This window comes from Stegostoma tigrinum, chromosome 8, assembly GCF_030684315.1.
Source record: "Stegostoma tigrinum isolate sSteTig4 chromosome 8, sSteTig4.hap1, whole genome shotgun sequence".
NCBI classification, from domain to species: domain Eukaryota; kingdom Metazoa; phylum Chordata; class Chondrichthyes; order Orectolobiformes; family Stegostomatidae; genus Stegostoma; species Stegostoma tigrinum.
The window spans coordinates 13,129,365-13,146,486 of record NC_081361.1 but is presented as its reverse complement, the minus strand read 5'-3'; the positions used below and the strand labels follow the sequence as shown (position 1 = coordinate 13,146,486).

At 46.0% G+C, this 17,122-nt stretch overlaps 1 protein-coding gene across 3 annotated transcripts in view; it reads left to right on the top strand.

Annotated features, from left to right (window-relative positions):
* fam163aa (family with sequence similarity 163 member Aa) overlaps window positions 1-15,566 on the top strand; it is a 141,370-nt gene extending 125,804 nt beyond the window's left edge. For all 3 annotated transcript variants that reach the window (XM_059647763.1, XM_059647764.1, XM_048538651.1), the window contains 2 exons: window positions 1,541-1,655; window positions 9,606-15,566. In XM_059647763.1, coding sequence (XP_059503746.1) covers window positions 1,563-1,655; window positions 9,606-9,971 — 459 coding nt within the window. In that variant the 5' untranslated portion in view covers window positions 1,541-1,562 and the 3' untranslated portion in view covers window positions 9,972-15,566. The remainder of the gene's footprint in view (window positions 1-1,540; window positions 1,656-9,605) is intronic.
* The last annotated feature ends 1,556 nt before the right edge of the window (window positions 15,567-17,122 follow it).

Sequence of the window (17,122 nt, the reverse complement as noted above, 5' to 3'; positions counted from 1 at the left end):
CTCCTCTCTTGTCTCCAGACTTGGCCAAAAAGGTAGCAAGCTACCTACTGAACCAGGAACTTACAGTGACACCCAAACAGAGCTGGCGTGGTCAAAGCCTAATAAACAGTAGCCTTTTGAGAGCACTGTTATTGTAGTGTTGCTCATGATAGCATCACAGCTGCTGCAACATTGTCAGCGAACAAGTTGGCATCGCAAATTGGCATCTAGTCTGCAGCTTGAATTTCTGGACATGAAGAGTGACAGAAGGGTGTAAGGCAGGTGTTACAATAGCCTCCAAGTTAGAGGAACAAGTGTTAAGTTTTGCAAGAAGATAGACTTAGCTGAGAGTTTGGAGTTGTTGAGGAGAGCAGAGAAGGGACTAAGCTTCTTGGAGGTGCCTCAGTAATAACTGAGAGTTCGGTGCAAGGATGTTGATTGATGAAAAGAACTAAGTTTTAACATGAGCTGACTGCTTTTCTCATTTGTGGATGCATATTTATCGGTTATGTTCAGTACGCTCGATCGAAAACTCTTACTCATTCAAAAAAAAGCTTGTTGAAAGGAATTGCACAAAATGTAACAAACATTGGGCAGAGAGAGTGGGGGGATACAGCGATGGATCTAACTCCATTAAGATGCTCAGTAACACTCAGTTTGGGTTCCATCAGGGCCACTCAGATCCTGACCTCATTGTAGCCTTGGTTCAACGTGGACAACAGAACAGAATTCCAGAGGTGAGGTGAGAATGACAGCCCTGGACATCACGGCTGTATTCGACCCAGTGTGGGATCAAGGAGCCCTAGAGAAACTGGAATCAACAGGTATCAGGAGGCAAACTCTCCGCTGATTGGAGTCACACCTGGCACATAGGAAGATGGTTGTAGTTGTTGGATGTCAGTTATCCTTAGCTCCAGGACATCTCTGTAGGAGCTCCTCACCTACAAGTACTCTTCCAAGCCACTAACCATACTAATCTGGAAAAAAAAATTGCCATTCCTTCACTGTCACTGGGTCAAAATCCTGGAATTCCCTCCCTGAAGGCATTGTGGGTCACAGAGACAGAGCAACCGTGAGAATGAAACAAAATTCTGACAGGAAATGACGCTTGAGGAAGCAATGTACCCATAGTTTGGGTGAGCTGAGAGTGAATATACTGGTCTAATGCTTATCCCTAGAAATGGAAACAGAGCAGTCAAAGGAATGGAAGTGAATTCTAGAATCAGAACTAGAATTAGAATTAGCTTTGTTGTCACTTGCATTCGGAACAGTACAGTAAAAAGCCTGTATTGTCACCACTAATAGCACCACCTTAGGTACAAGATACCTAGGATACCCAGTTTCATCCCTTATCATCAAATCCCTCCTTGGCCTCGTTCCTTTGTAACTGGGTGGAATGAAAACATGGAACTGTAATTTTAGAAGGAACCTGCTCTTCCTTTCCCTTCTGCAAACACTGACCTAGCCAACACCCCATTCCAACAGCCCTCCATTCACCCCCACCTCCCTCCCCCCATCATGAACACCTCAAATTCACCACTATCTCCCTTTGTTCTTCCAGGGTTTGATGGAGAATTGGTCGGATGACAGCTGGAACTGTGGTTATCACTGGTGGAATACTAGCAACAGTGATACTGCTGTGTATCATTGGCGTACTTTGTTACTGTAGACTCCAGGTACGTTTACAAATGCCACATGACTGACTATAACAGGGGTGGGAGGAGGCTGTTAGCATGGCGGTGGGGGGGAAAGGAAAGATGAGTGATTGGCTCTGAATGATGAACGAACCACTGGGTCTATTGCAAATTTGACGTCTATTACTCCCTCTCAGTAGTTCTCATCAGGGATAGACAGTCAGAGAGCGTGCAAGCAATGGCCATGTTATGAATAAAGAATCACAAACTGCATTTCTATAACACCTTCACCAGCCTTAGGACTGTCCAAATTTACATACAGTCAAAGCAGTAGTTTTTTAAATGTATACAAAGTTGCAATGTAAGAAACAGGGCTGCTTGTGCAAATGGCATGGAGAATAAATGACCCCCATCTTCTGTGGTCTTGGTTAAGGGACATATATTGGTCACAACATAAAGGGGAATTCCCCGTTGTAGTGAGTGCAATAGAGTAAGTCAGGTGGACCATATAGACCATGAGTTCCTTCACTGGGGCCTGGTCCAATCAGGAATCCCTGGTGGACAGATATAAAAAGGATTGTCAGAGGTTCTAAATAAAAACCGAAGGAACCGTAGATGTTGGAAATCACAAACAAAAACAGAAGTTCCTCGGAAGGGTCCCCAGACCCAAAACATGAACTCTGAATTCTCTTCACACATGCTGCCAGACCTGCTGAGCTTTTCCAGCAACTTCTGCTTTTGGGTCAGAGGCTCTGTTCACTTTTGAGAGCTGGCACTGAGGGAGGTCAATCAGTAACAAAGACCTTCCACACGTAAGTAAAGGGGGACTTGGTGGTGGGATATCAGCCTCTGCAGAGTTATTTCACATGTCACTTCTTCAAAATGATGCCAAAATGCCTCTTATTCTCCCTGAGAGGACAGATGGGGGCCTCAGTTAAACATTTCATCCAAAATACGGCTGCAATTGACCGGGCAGCTCTCCTTTGGTATGGAATCGGAAGCGTCTGTTGCGTTAATTTATATTCACAAGTCCATGAAGCACAATTTTGGCCAGTGAGTTTCATAAAACACACTACTGACTAAGCAACAACCAATGCTGGACACACGCAGCAGACAGCAGTGTGTTAGATTGAGTGGTAAAAGAACACAGCAGGCTAAACTAAAATAAAAAAAGAACTGAGGATGCTGGAGGTCTGAAACCAAAGCAGAAATCACTGGAGAAACTCAGCAGGTCTGGCAGCATCTGGGGGAAGAAAGCAGAGTTAATGTTTTGGATCAGGTGACTCTTCACCAGAACTGTTAACAACTGAGAAAAAGTGGTATTTAAGCTGAAGCTGAAGTGGAGGGTGGATGTTTGTGGAGAGATGAACAAATAAGTGGAGACAGAGCCCACAGAGAGATATGAAAGGGATAGGAAAACAAGGAAATTATGCTAAGCAGGGCAGGACAGAAAAAAAGCTGAATCAGAGCTTAAGAAAATGGGTTAGTGTGCTGAGTGATGTGGTAAAAAATAGCAAGAACTGTAGATGCCGGAATCAGAGATAACACAGTGTGGAGCTGGAGGAACACAGCAGGCCAGGCAGCATCAGAGGAACAAAGTTGACATTTCGGGTCAGGACCCTTCTTCAAAAATTTCATGTTCCTCTGATGCTGCCTGGCTTGCTGTGTTCCTCCAGCTCCACCCTGCATTGTCTCTGAATGTGCTAAAAGAACCTCATGTCATAACAGGACCAGGTGTGGGGTGGGGAGGGTGAAAAATATGAAAGATGCAATCCAGCTCTGAAGTTATTGAACTCAATGTTGCGTAAAAGCTGCAGGGTCCCAAGGCGGAAAGTGAGACTCACTGGAACATTGCAGTAGGCCCGAGACAGAAATGTTGGAGTGGGAGCACAGCAGTGTATTGAAATGGCAGGCGACTGGAAGTTCAGAGTCATTTTTACAGACAGAGTGGAGGTGTCCTGCAAAGCAGCCACACAACCTGTGCCTGGTGTCCCTAGGGTAGCGAAGACCGCATGGTGAACAGCAAATGCTGTAGACTGAGTTGAGTGAAGTGCAGGTAAATTGCAGCTTCACCTGGTGTGTCTGGTGCCTTGAATATTGAAGAGGGAGGAAGCAAATGGGTAGGTGTTACACCTTCTGCGGTTGCATGGGATAGTGCCATAGGAGGATGGGGGGAGAGGTGTTGGCAGTGGACGAGGATTGGACCAAGGTTTCCCCAGGGAACAGTCCTTGCAGAATGGTGACAAGGAAGGGGAGGGGAATATGCATCTGGTGGTGGCATCCCGCTGGAAGTGGTGGAAATGGCAACTTCCAAGCCTTTGGATGAGGAGGCCGGTGGGATGGTAAGTGAGGGCCGGAGGGACCCTATTTTCATTGTGGGAGGAAAGAGAAGGGGTGACAGCTGAAATGCAGGAGATGGGTCAGATACTGCAAAGGGGTCCCGTTAACCATGGTGCTGAGGAATCCTCATTAGAGGAAGAAGATGCATATTTGTGAGGCACCACCTGCGGAAGGTGGCATCGTCAGAACAGATGCAACGGAGATGGAGAAGCTGGAAGAATGGGATGGAGTGGTTATAGGAAGCAGGGTGAGAGACTGTGCAGTTGAGGTAACTGAGGGAGTTGTAGGTTCATAGTGTACATCATTGGCCAGCCCATTCCCCCAGAAATGGAAATGAAAATGTTCAGGAATGGAATGGAGGAGATGGAGATTGGCCAGGTAATGGTGAGGGCAGGGTGGAAATTGGAAGCCAAATTGATGAGTTTTTCCAAGCAGGCTAAACCGCTGTTCTACTCGAGTACTGCAACAACTCATCTATTTACAAAGCAGCAGTGGTAATGCAGGTCCTTCATGGCAGCATTTTTAGATTGAACTTGATACTGAGTCACTCAACGAGATTTTGCTAGAATGTTCGCGAGAGCAGTTCGGAAGGGTTTGAGCTAATATGCCAGGGTCATGGTAGCCTGTGTAAAGCATCAGAGAAGAGGACAGCAAGGATAAAAACAACAGCTAGAAAGATGAATATGAAAAGTGATAGGCTGAGAAGCCAAGGACTAGATTCAAACAGAGCTATTGAGAAAAATAAGGAGAAGACAAATACTGTTGAAAGGACAAGCTTAAAGGCTTTGTGCCTTAATGTGTGGAGCATCTGCAATAAAGTGGATGAACTAATCGCACAGAAATGTAAACAGGTATGATATAGTTGGGATTACGGAGACATGGCTGCAGGGTGACCAGGGATGGGAACTGAATGTCCCAGGGTATTCAGAATTTAGAAAGGACATGCAAAATGGAATCGGTGGTGGAGTGGCATTGCAGGTTAAAGAGGAAATTAACACAACAGTGAGAAAGGATAATAGCGCTGACAATGTGGTGTCTGTATGGGTGGAGCTGAGAAATAGTAAGGAGCAAAAAACATTAGTACGTGTCATATATAGACCCCCAAGCTGCAGTGGTGATGTTGACAATGGCATTAAACAGGAAATTAGAGATGCATGTGATAAGGGTATATCGGTGATCATGGGTAATTTTCATTTGCACATAGATTGGGCAAATCAAATTTGTCACAAAAGTACAGAGGAGGAATTCCTGGAGTGAACACCAGGTGGTTTCTTGATTAATATGCAGGGGAACCAAGTGGACAGCAGGCTGTCTTAGACTGGGTGCTGTGTAATGATTGCCACTCTAGCTGTATGAGACCCCTTGGAGAAGAGCAACCATAACATGATAGAATTTTTTTATCAAGATGGAGAGTGAGGTTGTTGATTCAGAGATTAGGATGCTGAACTTTAACAAAGGAAACTGTGAGGATATGCGGTATGAGTTGGCCATGATAGATTGGGGAAGAGTTACTTAAAGGGATGACAGTGGATATTCAATGGCAAACATTCAAGGAATGCATGGGGGATCTGCAACAGCTGTTTAGTCCTGTCTGTTGCAAAAGCAAAATGGGTAAAACGTGCTATTCCATGGATTATAAAGGAAATAAGAGACAGTATCTGATTCAAGGAAGAAAGCATACAGATTGGCCAAGAAAAATAATAAACCTGAGGATTGGGAGGAATTTGGAATTCAGCAAAGAAGACCCAAGGGATTGATTAAGAAAGGGAAAATAGTGTACAAAAGTGAGCTTGCAGGGAACATAAAGACAGATGCTAAGAGTTTCTTCAGGTATGTGAAGAGAAAGGGTTTGGTAAAGGCAAATGTAAGTCCCCTTCAAACATAAACAGGAGAATGTTTAATAAGGGACATAGAAATGGCTCAGGAACTGAATACATACTTTGGTTCTGTCTTCACAAAAGAGGACACAAAACAGATGCCTGAATTGTTGGAGGATGCAAGATTTAGTGAGAGGGAAGAACTGAGCAAGATCAGTATGAGTAAAGAAATGGTACTGGGAAAATTGTTGGGATTAAAGGCCGATAAATCCCCAGGGTTGGTCAATCTATATCTCTGAGTATTTAAGGAAGTAGCTGTAGAAATAGTGGATGCATAGGTAGTTACCTGCAGTATTCTACAGACTCTAGAATAGTCCCTGCAGATTGGAGGATGGCTAATGTCACTCCAACATTCAAAAAGAGGGAGTTAGAGAGAAGAGAGGGAATTATAGACCTATAGCCTAACTTCGGTAATGGGGAAAATTCTCAAATCCATTGTTTTTATAGCAGAGCATTTAGAAAGCAGGCAGGATCAGAGTCAGCATGGATTTAAGAAGGGGAAATCATGTTTTAAAAAGCTGTTGGAATTCTACAAAGATATAACTAGTAGAGTTGTCAAGAGGAAGCCAGTTGATGTGGTATATTTGGACTTTCAGAAAGCCTTTGAAAAAATACACATAATGTGCCAGACAGGAAGCAAAGAGTAGGAATTTGTGTGTCCTTCTCGAGTTGGCAGGCAGTAGCTAGGGGCTGCCACAGGGATTGGTGCTGGGACACCAGCTATTGCTAATGTATATTAATGATTTGGATGAATGAATAAAATGTAACATCTCCAAGTTTGCAGATGATATCAAGGTGGGTGGGAGGGTGAACTGTGACAAGGATGCAGAGATCCTTCAGCATGATCTCGACAGGTTGGGTGGGTGGGCAAATCAATGGCAGATTCAGTACAATTTGGATAAATGTGAGGTTATTCACTTCGGAAGCAGTAGTAAGAAGGCAGATTACTACCTGAATGGCTGTAAGTTGGGAGAGGGGAGTGTGCAGCAGGACCTGGGTGTCCTTGTGCACCAGTTGCTGAAGGTAAGCATGCAGGTACAGCAGGCGGTAAAGAAGGCAAATGGTATGTTGGCCTTCATTGCGAGGGGTTTCGTGTACAGGAGCAGGAATGTATTGCTGCAGTGATACAGGACCTTGGTGAGATCACACCTGGAATATTGTGTGCAGTTTTGATCTCCTTTTCTGAGGAAGGATGCTCTTGCTCTTGAGGGAGTGCAGCGAAGGTTTACCAGGCTCATTCCAGGGATAGCACGTCTGAAATTTGTGCAGAAATTGACTAGGTTGGGATTCTTTTTGCTAGAGTGCAGACAAGTGAGAGGGGGGGGTTCTCATAGAGACCTATAAAACTCTAACAGGACTGGGCAGGGTAGATGCAGGGAGGATGTTCCCAATGGTGGGTGCATCCAGAACCAGGGGTCACAGTATGAGGATTTGAGGTAGATGATTTAGGACGGAGATGAGGAGACATTTCTTCATCTAAAGAGTGGTGAGCCTGTGGAATTCATTACTACAGGAAGTTGTTGATGCCAAAATACTGAATGTATTCAAGAGGTGATGAGTATAGCACTTGGGGCGAATGGGATTAGAGGTTATGGGGAGAAAGCAGAATTAGGCTATTGAGAGATAATGGGAACTGCAGATGCTGGAGATTCCAAGATAATAAAATGTGAGGCTGGATGAACACAGCAGGCCAAGCAGCATCTAAGGAGCACAAAAGCTGACGTTTCGGGCCTAGACCCTTCATCAGAGAGGGGGATGGGGGGAGGGAACTGGAATAAATAGGGAGAGAGGGGGAGGCGGACCGAAGATGGAGAGTAAAGAAGATAGGTGGAGAGAGTGTAGGTGGGGAGGTAGGGAGGGGATAGGTCAGTCCAGGGAAGACGGACAGGTCAAGGAGGTGGGATGAGGTTAGTAGGTAGCGGGGGGTGCGGCTTGGGGTGGGAGGAAGGGATGGGTGAGAGGAAGAACCGGTTAGGGAGGCAGAGACAGGTTGGACTGGTTTTGGGATGCAGTGGGTGGGGGGGAAGAGCTGGGCTGGTTGTGTGGTGCAGTGGGGGGAGGGGACGAACTGGGCTGGTTGAGGGATGCAGTGGGGGAAGGGGAGATTTTGAAACTGGTGAAGTCCACATTGATGCCATATGGCTGCAGGGTTCCCAGGCTGAATATGAGTTGCTGTTCCTGCAACCTTCGGGTGGCATCATTGTGGCAGTGCAGGAGGCCCATGATGGACATGTCATCAGGAGAATGGGAAGGGGAGTGGAAATGGTTTGCGACTGGGAGGTGCAGTTGTTTTTTGCGAACTGAGCGGAGGTGTTCTGCAATTGGTCCCCAAGCCTCCGCTTGGTTTCCCCAATGTAGAGGAAGCCGCACCGGGTACAGTGGATGCAGTATACCACATTGGCAGATGTGCAGGTGAACCTCTGCTTGATGTGGAATAAGCAGAGGTTCACCTGCACATCTGCCAATGTGGTATACTGCATCCACTGTACCCGGTGCGGCTTCCTCTACATTGGGGAAACCAAGCGGAGGCTTGGGGACCAATTGCAGAACACCTCCGCTCAGTTCGCAAAAAACAACTGCACCTCCCAGTCGCAAACCATTTCCACTCCCCCTCCCATTCTCCTGATGACATGTCCATCATGGGCCTCCTGCACTGCCACAATGATGCCACCCGAAGGTTGCAGGAACAGCAACTCATATTCCGCCTGGGAACCCTGCAGCCATATGGCATCAATGTGGACTTCACCAGTTTCAAAATCTCCCCTTCCCCCACTGCATCCCTCAACCAGCCCAGTTCGTCCCCTCCCCCCACTGCACCACACAACCAGCCCAGCTCTTCCCCCCCACCCACTGCATCCCAAAACCAGTCCAACCTGTCTCTGCCTCCCTAACCGGTTCTTCCTCTCACCCATCCCTTCCTCCCACCCCAAGCCGCACCCCCCGCTACCTACTAACCTCATCCCACCTCCTTGACCTGTCCGTCTTCCCTGGACTGACCTATCCCCTCCCTACCTCCCCACCTACACTCTCTCCACCTATCTTCTTTACTCTCCATCTTCGGTCCGCCTCCCCCTCTCTCCCTATTTATTCCAGTTCCCTCCCCCCATCCCCCTCTCTGATGAAGGGTCTAGGCCCGAAACGTCAGCTTTTGTGCTCCTGAGATGCTGCTTGGCCTGCTGTGTTCATCCAGCCTCACATTTTATTAGGCTATTGAGTTGGACAATCAGCCATGATCGCGATGAATGGTGGACCAGGCTCAAAGGGCCAAATGGACTCCTCCTCCTCCTATCGTTTACGTTTCTGTTTCTATTCTAGGACAGATGGCCTACAGCTTAGAGTGAGAGGCAGGTATCAAGGTGGGTGTAAGCAAATATGAGCGGTGGAATAGTTTAGGGAGGGAATTCCAAACCTTGGGGACACAGGGCGCTCCAGACACAGCTACCCACTGGTGAAGTGATTAAAATCGAGGACGTTCAAAAATTTGAAAAACACAAAGATCTTAAGGTTTGCAGGGTCACAAGATATTACAGAGCTTGGGAGGAAGAGACAAGGCCGTGGAGAAATTGGAAAACAAGGATAAAAATTGCGGCATTGTTGGTCTGCAAGCTTAAGGGTGACAGATGAGGGGGATTGGTCAGAGTTGGGGTGTGGGGGACAGCAGAATTTTAGGTTTGCCTGTGGGATGCCAGGCAGGAGAGCATTGGGGTGGGCAGAGCAAGCTATTTATTGCTGGCTTCATCTAAGGCAAGCTTTCTGTCTCTTTGCCCCCTCCCAGTATTACTGCTGCAAAAAGGATGAATCAGACGAGGAGGAGGAATGTTCGGACTTACCCGCTCACCCACACTTCCCTTGCAACTCATGCAATGCGCAAGTCATGGACGGTTTGGTCCCTCAGTTGGCACTGCCAGGAGAGCTCAACCAGACAAACACGAGGGGTTCATGCCCCAGTTGCTCGCCCTTTTATATTCGGACCACCGACGAGATGCGCAACGGGGGCGAAGGCATCTCGTACACTCCCGCCCGCTACAAAGAGCCGGGGCTGCCGCTCAAGGCGCCATCGCTTCAAGGTTTGCCGATGAGCAGGCAGAACACTGTGCGGGAGATGTTTGTGGGCGTCAGGGCTATAAGTACTGAGGTCTGAACCGGGGCATCGGTTGTGGGGGAGGGGGGATCATCTTTGGGAGACGGAGAGTGGGAGACGATTTTATTTTTCTGCATTAGGCGAAGGTAAAAGAGCGTTTGCAAAAACAAAACACATGGCCTTGAACAACAGGTTCCAATACAGGAAGTCATCCCCTTCTATTCTCAACGATGAAGGCCCAGCACTCACCCTGATCTGCAGGGCATCAGTCTGAACATTCTTCCTTCGGGGCTAACACGATGAGAGACAAAGCCAGTGTCGCTGCACTCTTTGAAAAGTTCTTTGGAAACCATCTGCAAAGAGGGTGTGGGGTGGTTCTTGTTTCACTTCAAAGAGGTCAAGGGATTTGTAGTTCAAGACATAAGACTTCAAGGCACACCAGTAAACTGGGCTGGAATTTAAGCATCGAAGAACAAAAGTGCCACTTCACTGTTTTCGCTTCTGCTGCTCGTTCGTATTGACACCGAATTACCGCGTTGTATCCCCGGATGTTGTTCAGCTGGCTGCGTTCTGTACCAGATTGGAGGCTTTGCTGCTGAGTTCCCAGTCGCTGCCTTTACATTTTTTGTAAAACTCCCCTTACTGTGCACCCATCATCACTGAATCCCCCATTCCCCCTCATGCAATCTCATTCCCAGCCAATAGATGGGGCCATTGCTGGGAGAAGGAGGAGAGTTTGAGCTCCCCGATATTGTTGTGCGTGTTCGCTAGGCTGTTCACGCTGCTTTTCTGTCAACTCTTCTGTTGGTTAGGTACGGAATTTTTGACGTGGGGTTCACTGGGGGGAATGATGGACGAAAAGTCTGTCGATCGGGCAGGATGATCGGAGTTGGAAGGTATTATGGTGAAAACTCCAAGAGTACATCTAACTGGAGTTGGCAGGAGCAAGAGAGGGTGGGTGAGAAAAGTAACAGCCGCTATGGGAAGATATATGATAGACAGGAGGATTAGGCTAGGTTCCAGTGGCTGTCTGCTCTCAGTTGGCTTGGCTTGCTGTCAGTGTCTTTCCTTACACTGGGGAAATTTTTTGATTTGATTTGTGTACCCAGGTACATTGAAAAGCTTTGTTTTGAGTGCAGTTCAGGCAGATCATACCATACAAAGTGCATCCGGGTAATAGAAACAGAGCAATGGGATACAAGGTTATGGCTGCAGAGAAGGTGCACAAAGGGCAAGATAAACATTAAGTTTAAAATTTGAGAATCCATTCAGAAACTTAATAGGAAGAAGCTGCCCTTGAATCTGTTGGTACGTGTGTTTAAGCTTTCGTATCTTCAGGAGAGGTTATAACCAGGGTGGGAGGGGTCTTTGTTGATGTTGGCTGCTCTTTCTGAGGCAGAGAGAAGTATAGATGGAGAAGGACTGGGCTGTGTTCAGAACTTTCCGTAATTTCTTTCCGTCCTGCGCAAAGCAGTTGCCGTATCAACCTGTGATACTTCCTGATGCACCAAGATAGTGCGTCTGTATAAATTGACACGGACATGCTGAGTTTCCTTAGCCTCCTGGGGGAAATAGAGGCGTTGCAGCACACGCTGGGAGTGAAGCATTGAACTGTGTTGTTGGAGGTTGGGGATGGAATAGAGCTTAATGCTCTTAAGATGAGTCCTTTCTCTGTATTAAAGTTGCTGGGTTGGAGGTTAGTGTTTAAGGGGTAACAGGATGGGTGAACGAGTGTCTCACAATATAGGTCTGTGGGTAATCAGTTCCAATAAAGGAAGACTGCTCTTTACTAATCAGTCACTGAGATATAGTACCCAGTCTAAGAGAAGATACTCAATATCGCTGATTGTCTGGAACTCTCTTCCTCTTACCTATTATGAGGCATTGGCCCTACAATTGTGGACCTCCTTCTCTCTGCCATCCAAAAGAATATGTTTGTGAAAGCATGGCCTAATTGCCTGACCCATTGGCAGGTCTGATCAGTAAATTCGCACAACACTGATGCTCACGGTACAGATTGCCAACTGACTAACCACTCAACTTCCAATATGCTGAGCAGTATATTTTTACTGGCCAAGTTCAAAGTGAAATGATTTTGCTCCTTCCCAAGCTGCAGAACTCCATTTCACATTCACAAAATAGTCAGGTGGCCGTGTTACCTTGAAAGTCACAAACAAAACCCTTCTTGTGAGCAAGTGCTGGTGCCGCAGTCGACCTAACAGCAAATGGGTAATGTCATCATGGAGATACTCATGAACTTTGTACTTCACTTTTGTTTCATGACTATGTTTACAAGGAAATATTAATGCCCTGTGTGTGTGTCCCAGAGACTGTGGAAGGTATTATATGTGTGTGTGTGTCTGTGTCTGTGTCTGTGTGTGTGTGTGTGTGTTTCTCTCTGCAGTAGAGAGCATAGGGAGCAAAATCACCTCCTCATCTGATTTATCTGCTGAAATCGGCAAGTTTCAGAGAGATACCAAGAGAGACACTGGAGGTTTGTCATGTTAGCCTTTCACCTTGGCAGCCTGGGCTTAAATCTAGCCTCAGCTATTGGCATGGATAGCTCCTCTTCTCCACGGCCCAAAGGATCTTAAATAGATGCGTGCTGGCGTGGTTCCATCTCAGTCTGTATCCCTAGCAGATAATTCAGCACGAATTGGCAAGTTATGGCCAAGAAAGACCTGAATGACAGGAATTGGATGCGTCGCCTCAGTGTGTCAGGGAAAGGGAAAATGCTTGTGAAGCTAAAAGGTATGGTGGATCTGCAAAACTGTTTGAACCCAGGCTCTACTGTAGCCAAGAGCAATAGAAAATGGAAGGTGCTGAAGAGTGGACATGCTCCATTCCCCTGCAACCTCCTCGTAATTAGCACAAGATCTGATCTGGCTGCTCAATTCCTCCCTCTGTTAGCATCATGGAGAGAAGTAACTAAGTCCTCAGCACAAGCACAAGGAGGCAATAGCAACAGCAGAGGATTGTCACAATGAAATTTTAACAACTTGATAACGCCAACACTTTCAGTGCTACATTTCAAAAGCGTGCGCAAGTTTAAAACAACAGCCGGTCCTCGGTAATTATGGGATGGGATGCTGCTTCTGGTGCTGATGCTGAGTTGTTTAACGGTATCTTGTTACAGTATCATCCAACACCAAATTGTACTGATCAACTGCCGTCCCTGAACAGCAAGAGCCTGATAATTTCGTGGGCCAGAGTTGGATTACAATTCAACCAGGTTGTAAAATCCCGCGCTGCCTCTGAAGGCATTTGCATTTCACAAAAAACACACTTCCCTGGTCACATGTGCCAAACATTTGAAACATTAAGGCAAAATTAATTCTTACTTTGAAAACTGTGTGTGTGTGTGTGTGTGTGTGCACCAGCTGAGCAGAAAATCAGACTTTTGATGGTTAAAGTGACAATGCGACCACTCTCCCTTGCCTTAGCTCTGAAGAAGGTCTACCTGTTGCCAATGTTCATTTGCCATTCTCTTAGGCAACCTCTCATGTGCTAACTGCCCTTCACATTATATTTTACCTCATTTCCCTTGTCTCTTTTTATATCTAATTTTTCATTCTCCATTCTATTCAACAACTTGTATGTATTCTCCCTCCCTCCCAAAGAATTTGCTATTCCATTTTTCTCCCCTGCCCTCCCTCACTCATACCAAGGCTTACATCTGGTTTCTCTTTCAATTTTCTGATTCCCATCCAAACTATTTCCCACTAACTGGCTCTCTTTCTCTGACCTATTTTTCCTCCCTCCTCCGTAGCGACTGTGTTCTCTGCCAGACTGATGCACTGTCCCACACTAACTTAAGTCGACAGATCAATGGTCCATGGAATAGACCCCTCTAGCTCCAAACCTCAAGACATAACAAACCCAACAATATCTGAGCTCTCTGGAGTAGCAGGTTGGAGCAACAGAAGGTCATTTTCATTGGTTTTTAAAACAAGTAACAGGATCTGATTTTACAAAACATTTCTCATTTAATTTTCAGACATAACTGCATAGTATTCGTATCATATCTGCAAATGTAACATTCTCAAGTATAGTGAGTAGATCATCTAAAAACCAAATGTTCCTTTTTAAGGAAGAGATGGAAGATTTTTTTTCCCTAGTTGAGGGTCATTAACCTGTGGTTTTCTCAGCCCCAGAGTGTAGTGGAGACAGGGTCATTGCATATTTTTAAAGCTGAGTTAAATAGATTCTCGATTTAAAAGTTATCAGGGTTAGACAGGAAAGTGCAGGCCATAATCTTATCAGCCAGGATCTTATCAAATAGTGATGCAGGCTCAAGAATAGCCTACTCCTGCTCCTGATTCCGAAATTCACATGTAAGCCCTCAAGTCGGTTCAAGGCCTTCAAAGCAAACTTCATTGATCAATTGGATTTTATCAACCTGAACCTACTTAAGAATTCAGGGTGGTTAACAAGTCCTACATCATGAACAGTGGGATATGGAAAATAATTACAGATCAAAACAGTAATATTTAGTATCTCTCTAACAACAGATCTTTTATCCCAAATACGCAATTTCCTTCAATGAGAGAAACAAAGGCGTCAGATATATATGATAACACCAACCCCAAAGTCTAACACCATCCTGACTTGAGAACTATGTTGGCATCAATTCATTGCCACTGGGTCAAAATCGAGTTACCTTCCAAACCACGTGACGTGGGCACAATGGTTCAAGAAGGCAGTTCAGTACCACCTTCCTAAGAAAATTAAGGATGGGTAAGAAATTCTGGCCTGGCCAGTGCCATGGAGCAGAGGAGAATCTTGAATGGAGGCTTCCCCCTCAAGATTTTGCCCATTCTGATCCCTGTGGCTCAGATGAACCAAAGGGTTCCTCCAAAGAGATGTGCTTTTCCCAACTGTTGTGGGAAGGCCTTGTGCACAAGGCTGCTTTGGGGGTATGGTGGGGTAGGAGGGCCAGGGCACTTTGGGGTTGTGTAATGAAGCCAACAAGAGTGGCCAAGACTAGCATCGGGCCCTCAACTACAGGGATTGTGTTCAGAGGGCTCATTTCTTTATTCAAAAGAACCCGGACACACCAGGGCACAGTTTACGAGGCAAACTGAGGGCCCAGAAGAGTGTGCAGGGATTGCACAACATTCCTTGAGGATACTGTATCGTGGAGCGCTGAGATGGGTGTTCCTCCCCTCACACCTTTCCCTCCCTGCCTTCGCCTCACTTCCTATCTCCTCTCCACCATGTTTCGCCCAATGCCTTCACCTTGGGACATCAAAACGTGCTGAAGAAATTCCTCAGTGAATTAACAGGAAGGACAAGAGGCGGGGCAAAACTGTCCCCAGGCAAGCGTTGTGTTGGAGAGTGGAATTTGGACCAGACTTGACGGGCTGAATAGCCTACCTCTGCTCCTACATCTTATGGTCTATCTCAGGACTCTACAGAAAATCAGGAAAGGGGTAATATGCTGCTGGCAACGGTAGTGCAGATTAATGGGTCACCATTCTTTATAATACTCATTCTAATCAATAGGGCTCCATTGTATGCATTCCATACATCACCAAAGTCTTGCATGTTCCCTTAGTGTAAACTGGAAAGGGCTGGATGTACCTTGCTAACCAGATTTGGAGAATAAATTGTATTTATTTAAAAATGCAGTAATAAAACAATATGTCTTGGCAATGTGGAGCATCTGCTGTGGATCAAGTGTCTCTTGTTCATAGTCAAATTTCGTTCATAAACTCACGCAGCACAGAAACAGGCCCTTCAGCCCAACTTGTCCATGCTGACCAGGTTTCCTAAACTGAATTAGTCCCGTTTGGCCCATATCACCCTAAACCTTCCCTGTCCATGTACCTGTCCAACTCGTCTGTACCACTTCCTCTGGCAGCTCATTCCACGCACCACCCTCCGAGTGAAAAAGCTGCCGCTCAGATCCCTTTTAAATCTTTCCCCTCTCATCTTAAAGCTGTGTCCTCCAGTTTTGGACTCCCCTACTCTGGTGGAAAGAGCTTGGCTATTCACCTTATCCATGCCCTTCATGATTTTATAAACCTCTACAAGGTCACCCCTCAGCCTCCTACCCTGCAGGGATAAAAGTCCCAACCTATCCAACCTCTCCTTATTTCTCAAACCCTTCAGTTGTGGCAGCTTGCTAATGAATTTGACCAGCGTATTCGCACTTGAGCCAGGGGCTATCATCTTTTCCCAGTTCCCAGGCAGCTGGCTATATACCTATGTGGAGCTTTGCAGATGACAATGAATTGGAAGCAGGGAAAATGGGTATCTATTGTATTAAAGAAACGGTTGCAAGTTCACAGCACAGGGAGAGGACCTTCATGTCAACTTGGTAAACGTCCACCTGGCAAAGGAAAAGCAAGGAATTTGTGCGTCTCCTTCATGAATTTATTCGCAAAACCCAACACCATTTAGGTGCAGTCTGCTCTTCCCTTCCACAGATTAGCCACTCTGATGTGGAAACAGGCTTTTATATCTGTGCCCTACCCTTTCCCCAGTATCAGCTGCCATTTGTCACAATGTGGAGGTGCCAGTGTTGGACTGGGGTGGACAAGGTCAGAAATTACCCGACTCCAGGTTATGGGCCAACAGGTTATTTGAAATTACTAGCATTTGTAACGTAACCATTTACCACAACTAGAGCTTGCACATATAAACACACAAATGACTACGCTTTTGAGATGTTAACACTTTGACCGATTGCATGCACCTCAAATACTTTGCTAAACCAATCCCAGGACTAATCCCACCCACACCATCTCTACTTTACCCCTCCTGTGCTTCAGTTTACTCAAATCTCCCCACAATATAACCTGGAAGAGGGGACACAGAAAGGAGATTGCATGTGGTGATAGACTGACTCTACATGCTATTTCAATACAAGAAAACATCAGTAACATGGACAAACCATTCCAACTTTCCTGCTGTAGTTCTGCAACATTGACGTGAAGGTCTTTATGAAAAAGCTTACCAAAACCTCCCCATTCTTCGGCCATTAATGAATGAGCATAAAATAAGTTGAAAACTAACTGAAACTACGTGGGCTCTCACACAGCCCATCCAGCTGGCTATCCGGCATTTCCCTTTAAAACTATTGGTCACTACACCTCCCCATCTCCCACACCCAAACTATAACAAAAACAAGAGCTGCTTGTAATCAATGTTTAACTGCTCTTAAATTTTAGCATTCAGGTCAACTGCTGTCTCTATCACAGATGGAA